The sequence below is a fragment of the Rhagoletis pomonella genome, unplaced genomic scaffold, assembly GCF_013731165.1.
Source record: "Rhagoletis pomonella isolate Grant_MI unplaced genomic scaffold, Rhpom_1.0 Rhpom_scaffold_00011, whole genome shotgun sequence".
Classification (NCBI taxonomy): domain Eukaryota; kingdom Metazoa; phylum Arthropoda; class Insecta; order Diptera; family Tephritidae; genus Rhagoletis; species Rhagoletis pomonella.
Genome location: NW_023458565.1, coordinates 2670385 through 2677563, shown reverse-complemented (window position 1 = coordinate 2677563; position 7179 = coordinate 2670385). Strand labels below are relative to the sequence as shown.

The 7179-nt window shown below is 42.8% G+C and overlaps 1 protein-coding gene across 1 annotated transcript in view; it reads left to right on the top strand.

Moving 5' to 3' along the window:
- LOC118747102 overlaps positions 1-381 on the top strand; it is a 12543-nt gene extending 12162 nt beyond the window's left edge. Inside the window, exon 2 of the mRNA XM_036481093.1 lies at positions 8-381. Within this exon, the coding sequence (XP_036336986.1) occupies positions 8-381 (374 nt within the window). The remainder of the gene's footprint in view (positions 1-7) is intronic.
- Positions 382-7179: the final 6798 nt, after the last annotated feature.

Below are 7179 nucleotides of genomic sequence, written 5' to 3'. Positions count from 1 at the left end.
CCGGAAGATGACTACTCATTTGGTGACTTGCGCTCGGAAAGTTCACCTGCGCCAACAGATAAACGTAATACCTCCACGGAAACTCCACCGGAAGAGGGAGCCAGTGCCATTGAGAAACTTAGCGCTGAAGATCGTGAACGCATGTTGAAAATATTGAACTTGATAAAAGAAGAGAAAATGAATACGCCCGAAGGTTATAATCCAGATCCTTTAGCTCGTTTGTGTGAGACATGCCGTGTAGCTTCCATTTCGCGTTTACATTGGCGATGCAACACTTGTTATATATACTTAAATCAATGCTGCGATTGCATTGTGAGTCAGTTGTTGTCACAAAATTTTGAGCATCTGCCACACGATGTAGTTACGGAGACTGATTCGTGACAGGCACACTGGAATCCAAAAGCTGTTAACAATATAATTTAATTTTGAGTACTGAACAGCCAAAAGTGTCTAAAACTATTTTATAGCTCAAAATGTTTAGTATAACATACTCATGTAATGCCATAAAGTCTCTTCGACGAACTCTGCAGTAGTATACCGTTTTTGGTGAGAATTCTAATACTGAAACAAGAATAACAGATCAAAGTGCTTTCAACTTTTTATAACTAAATTCATTGTCTTTTATTATTATTATGTAACGTATGCACATATGTGCTAAAAAGTAAGTCGTAGAGATGCGCTCATAAAGAAATTTAAAAACCATCACGCAAAAAAAAAAATCATAATATTTTTAAAATTTGCTGTGTTCAACGTAGCTGCTTAAGGGATAAGTCTGGAATTTACATAGCCCTTAAATATAACATTGATCGAATCGGATAAATGTACGTACGTTCGATTATAACTTTTCCGTTATAAATGGTAGATCCAGTATGGATAGCCCAATCAAGGATTTTTAAAATCTGACACCAGATTTAGGTTGAGCAATCATGGAAACCCAGAAATGTTTACATAAGCAGGACAATTCGAATTTTTAAAATCCGACACCAGATTGTATTCCTGCTTAAAAAAGTATCATTTCATTTCATTTATTTGGTTTTGTCAATTTTATTATTTGTCGGTTCGTGAGTGTGGTGAATTGCATCTATTCTACAACATATTAGTGGTATTCTTCAAATTGGGCAAGTGGCCTGGCAGTCTGGCAAAAGAACAGGTGGGCTCAAGCAACGACTGTTGACAACACTCACTTGCCACTTGCTCACTTTGGTGAATACCAATATTGAATTTCAAAAATCGCTCGCTGATTTTAAAAGAGCAAAAGTGTACGAACATTTTCAGCCCTTAAATGTAGCTCTGTTCCAGTTGACATGGAACGTGCCATATACATCTAGATATACAGTGGTCGAAAAAATTATAGCCCTACCACATTTTGACAAATTTTAACATAATATTTTTGCTCTATATTTTTTTTTATAAAAAAAATAATAACCAAAATTAAATAACAATAAAAATAATGTGTCAAAACTTGTCAAGATGTGGTGCGGCTATAATTTTTTCTACCACTGTATTCTTTTTATTTTTAACCGACTTCACAAAAAGGAGAAAGGTTATCAATTCGTCGGAATATTTTATTTTTTATTTCTTTTTTATGTATATTACCGCATAACTTCGGACCACGTTAACCGATTTTTATAAATCTTTTTTTTAAAGGAATGGTGTTACCTCACAGGTAGTCCCATATTAATTTGGTTTAAATCCGATTATCGGATCATGAAGAATATAACGATAATCTTAAATTTTTATGAGAATTGAAGTCGGGTTTTGTTTTTTTTTTGCTTAAAAATTACTTGCTTTATAATTTTTTTCAAATTTTTCTCAAGACTTAGAACTAGAGGACTTTATTCAATTTGACCCTTCGAAGAAAAACGATCAAGTCTCTGATAAAGTCTGGATTTGACACATTGAAGAATTCCTTAAAAATACTGAATTTATTAAAATTAAAAAGCTTGTTTGTATCTCCGGCAGCCGAAAATTTTGGACGCTCAAAAATTAGATGATCGGACGTTTCCTTTAGCTCACGGAATTACGAGTTATACAGATTTCTTAGTTGCTCATTACTAAAGTTGCTTTTGGAACCGCCGAGGTTTGACATCTCCACTGTAACAACTTTATGCTTAGAATTATTTATAAATGATTGCTAGATTTGCCAGTTGTACCTTGAGAAAGATTTTCTCTCAGTTTAGCGTTCGATACCCTCTGTTTGCCCAGCTCCTTACAAAGTAAGCTGCTCTGCTCTTAGCGGAGGGAGTTGTCCAGCTAGTATAAATCTTGTGTGCACTAGGATGTTCGGTGGAAGGCCCTGACACCTCCTAAGTGTGTCATTGAGAATGGTCTGAATTTTCTTATTCTACCCCTGAGGTTCATCCGCATACGTGGTGTTCGATATTGAGATTAATGGCAATTTTGGGTTCCAAGCCACCTTTAATCGTTGTGAGTTTCACAATCAAGTTTTGCTTTTTGATGCTATATTTATTACCCTCTTCACATGTTCCGCTATAGTTGATTTGACACTGATTACCCTGCCCAGCCATTTAATTGACCTGACTTGTTCAATTTGTTTATCCTCCCATTTTAACAAAAAATGTTTTCTGGCTGGTGCTGTTCATGACTAAAAACTGAATTTTTTCTACATTAATGATTAGACTTAAAGCTTTTAACCCAACCGGAAAGTTGTTGTTGTTGTTGATGAAGCTCCGTCTCGTCAATGTCCGATGGTTGAGCGCCTAGAACGGCATTCACAGGGGTGGAGTCTACATAATTCGAGGCTGACTCCCTGTGAATGCTGTTCAGGGCCTGTCGATAAGCTGAAGGGTCCAGAGGTTGTTTAATGAACCTCTGGACTTCTTCCGTCAGTTCGTAGAGATGCCTCCTGACGTGCCTGGGCGAAGGCTCTTCTGCAAACAGTTGCCCATTTGGGTGACTACGTCTATGGCTTCCAACAAGGAACTGCTTGCAGAGCATTGTATTGTGCTCCTTGACCGGGAGCAATTTCGCCTCGTCGTGTAGGTGGTGTTCAGGCACATCAGAAGGCATCTAGTGGGTGTCCGTGGTGCGGTGTTTTGCTTCATCCACTGCCGGCCTATTGCCTTGTATGTTGCCAGCAACGTTTCTTTTTCTTTGCCCCAAGTACTGCCGGCTAGCGACTTGAGGACCTTGTTGTGGCTCTGTACTTCGTTGACAATAGCGGTTGCGTGCACAGAGAAGGAGAGCAGACTGTCGAAGGTAACTCCGAGTATTTTGGGGTTATTCATCGTCGGAATTGGTGTATCATCGACGTGAATTCCCAGCAGTAGCCTGACCTCCTTCGTCCAGGTGGTTAACAAGGTCGCAGAGGATTTCTTAGGGGAGAGGGTTAGGCTCCTTGCAGTGAAGAAGCGAGAAAGCTCGGACAGATACCCGTTTGCTTTCGAACACAAGTCATCAATCCCATGCCTAGTCGCTATGATCGAGTAATCGTCGGCGTAAGAGACAATCGAGACTGCCTCTGGTGGTTGAGGGAGCTTTGAAATATAAAAGTTAAACAGTAGCGGGGAGAGGACACCACCCTGTGGAACCCCCTGTTTTATTTTTCTCAGTTTGCTCGATTTGTCTCTTAAACATTACCGACGAGTGTCGACCACTCAGATAATTCGCCGACCACCGTTTCAGCCCCTGTGGGAGAGAGGAAGCCTCTATATCTTCTAGTAGCGTGGAGTGGCTGACGGTGTCAAACGCCTTTGACAGGTCTAACGCTACTAGAATAGTTCTCTTACAGCTTCGGCTAAAATAGCTCGCGCGTCGCTCCGGGTCCGACAGCGTATGATCGCCGAAAGAAATTTCGACCCTGTCGTCGTGCTACGTCGGATTGGACAGCAACCTCACGGTTGACCAAAGCTTACTCACACAAGAGGTGAAGTTGCAAGTGTTCAGATGCTCTTACCACTTTTTCCGCTTATGTACGTTCACAAGCTGCCGAATCTCCGCGTTGAGATCCCTAATACGGGGATTTCCGGGATCGGCCTGACGAAGGCTGTTACGCTCATCGCCTAGAACAGCCGCTTCAGCAGGCAAGTTTGGACGGGGGTCCGTAATGCATCCTGCCGGTATGAAGCGAGCTGCAGCAGCGGAACTTACGTTCACCAAGGTGGACGTCGGTTGGTGTGGGGAGCGCAGCGAAGGTGCTCTCAGTAAATTCCGCGAAGCCTTTCCAATCAGCTTTAGAAAAGTTGATATAGGTCCGGTGTTCCGCGGAAGCGAAGTCGGTTGGTTTATCGATCGATATGACTATGGGCAGATGCTCTGATGCCAAAGTCAACATAGGTCGCCATGATACGCTGTATATCAGACCAGCGCTGACTATTGTTATGTGACTATTGTAATCCTTGTGGGTGCGTCGTCGTTCATTGTGCAGAATGTCGAATCGTCTATCTGCTCAACCAAGTCTGTTCCCCTACGATCGTTTGACTGGCTTGAGTGCCAAAGATCGTGGTGCGCATTAAAGTCACCTACTACGATACGGTTTTCACCTCTGAGGAGCGCACCTATATCAGGGTGAATTTCTGCCGAGCAGCAAGTGACAGGGGGTATGTATACGTTAAATATTTCGAGCTCAACATCGCCGGACCGGATAGTAAAGCCCTGACATTCTATGTAGGGTGGTATCCCTGCGTTCCATGTTTGCTTCAATAAGACGATAGTGCACGGTGTGGTGCGTGATGAACGCTAAGCCACCACCATTATCTCGCTCGCGATCTCAACGGTGCACGTTGTACCCGGCACGTTGTACCCGGCACAATTCAATACCATGTCTTCCCATGAAGACGGTTATCTCCTCGATCTTGCTCTGAAGCCCGTTACAGTCAAATTGAAGGAGCTTCATGTGGTTCGGGAGACGTGTAGTTATGCGGGGTGTGAGGGATGAGTGTGGCCTTGCCGCCATTGGCTGTGTGCGCTGCTGTGGAGGCCGCCATGTGGTGGTAGTGGGCGGCGTCGCAGTTGGGTTATGCGACCGAGCGGCGCAACACGGGCCCCCGAAGCTCCTCGTCCAATCTCGCGTGGTGCGCAGACCTGAACATGCCCTAAAGCGGCACCAGCCAAGACAGGTGTTGCACTTGACTGATGTCACGTTACGGAATATCCTGGTCTGACATACCGTGCAGGAGGATCCAGGAGTTGTTGGCGGCGGCGTGTGGGTGGTGGTGCAGTTGTGTCTGTTATGTGGTCTGTCGTGGTTGTGCTGTGGTCTATTGTGTTGTGGTGTTGTGGTGCTGTGGTGTTTGTGTTGAGCTGCTCCGGTGGACTGGGGTTAGAAGTGGAGGCTGCTCTGTTTGAGCAGCAGGGGGCCACAAATGATGTGGTCCACTGCCGATGGGTCCGTAGTCCTGAGTAGACTCTGAGGTGACTCCACCCGTCGCAAGCATTGTACTTGACTGAGGTGGAGTTGTGGTGTAGTCGTCTCTTGCATACACAGCAGGTGTAGGCTTCTGGCCCTAGGTTTGACTCGATGCCAGCCCTGAGCAGAAGAATGCGTAGCAAATCTAGCCCTATGCACGAACAGCTTCTGAGATACTTCGCCGACTTAAACGGGTCGGGTAAAATCCGAGTCATTCCGGTACGTAGAACCGGCTGTCGTGGGAATGCCAACCGAAAAGTCTTTCCGATTGCTAACACTTCTAACGCTTCACTCTCAATTTTCCCACAGCACATGAAGGAAAAATCATCTGCATACTGGTAAACCGTGGTATTTTCTCCCTGTAACCTATGTAACTTAGCAGTGTATAAATTAAAAAGGATTGGGGAAAGGCAACTACCTGGAGGCAACCCATTTTCCGCCAGAACTTTGCTCTCACCTAAAACCAACCAATTTTTTGAGAAAAAATTTACAATCCACTTTACTATTTTAACTTAGACTCCCGTAGCCATTCAATTATTTTTTTCCCCTTCTTTTTTAACCTACTGGACGAGTATAGAGACTCGTTTATGCACATTGATGCAGATTTTACTTTTCGGTACGCAAAGCTACTTTCAGGGAATATTTTTTATTTTCATCCCATGCCATCAACCTCTCTTTGATCATCACGTTTAGACTTTTTGCCATAATTGACAGGTGCGATATTGGTCTAATATTTTTCAGATTGCTTAGTTCCTTGTCCGGCTTATGGATTGCAACAATCTTAACAACTCTCCAGCCTTCAGGGATCGTGTTTTCATTAAAAATCTTCACTTCCCGTAACAAGTAATAGCTTTAATTCAAAAGGAAGTTTGTTAAGCATTTTTTCTTATTCCAGAGGCATGCAATTAAGTCCTCAATAGTGAACTTGAAGCAATGCGTTTCAAAATTACAATATAGTCAATTTCCTTACCTGTCGTGTCGTTACATATTAGGGGTATTCTCTGAGTCCTGCAAAGCCCTTGCACGGTGCACGGTTTGCAAAGCCTACCCATACGAAAACCGGTTTTTACCGTGCAATCTGTGCAACGTGCAAGAGCTTTCCAAGACTCAGAGAATAATCCTATTAGGTTGTGAGGCTGTGTGCCAATCGGTAACTTTTTTTCTCGTGGTGGGACGGGGTGCTGGCTTTATGGTATTAGCGCACGAAAATTTGCTGCGTTACCTAAGTCCAATGCCCGGTTGCAACAATAATTTTTAAATTTATCAGCCTGCTAATTACACAATTTTAGTTTTTTTTTACATTTTCGGGCTGGTTTCGGGAAAATGAGCGTAAGTTCGGAACGCTCTCAAAAAGTGCATGAACTGCCCAAAACCACGGGAACACAAAAAACCCATTTTCGTGCCCGAAACTAAACGTAATATCGCAAAAAATTATATATTTAAGATATAGGCAGCAGCGACCACAATGACGTTAAATTAATAGTTCACTTGATATTTATTCACTTATCAATCAAAGAACAACAGCTGAATATGCACATATTTATTGGTTAAAATTTGAATATTTAAAATTCTTCCTCTTCTTCTGTCGTCAAACCTTAAGCTTATACATACATGACATTTTTAAGCAGCATACCACTAAAGAGGGTGGAGGTGTAGGGGAAAACTGCATATATTCCTCCAATTCTGTAAAATCTTCAATTAGCTCGTTAGGATTATCCTTCATTCTTTTGCTCAGTTCCGTACACTTTGCCTACCTTTTATTTTAAAACTTCCCGACTTTGTCGATCATAGCAGGCATTAGGTCTAGACTC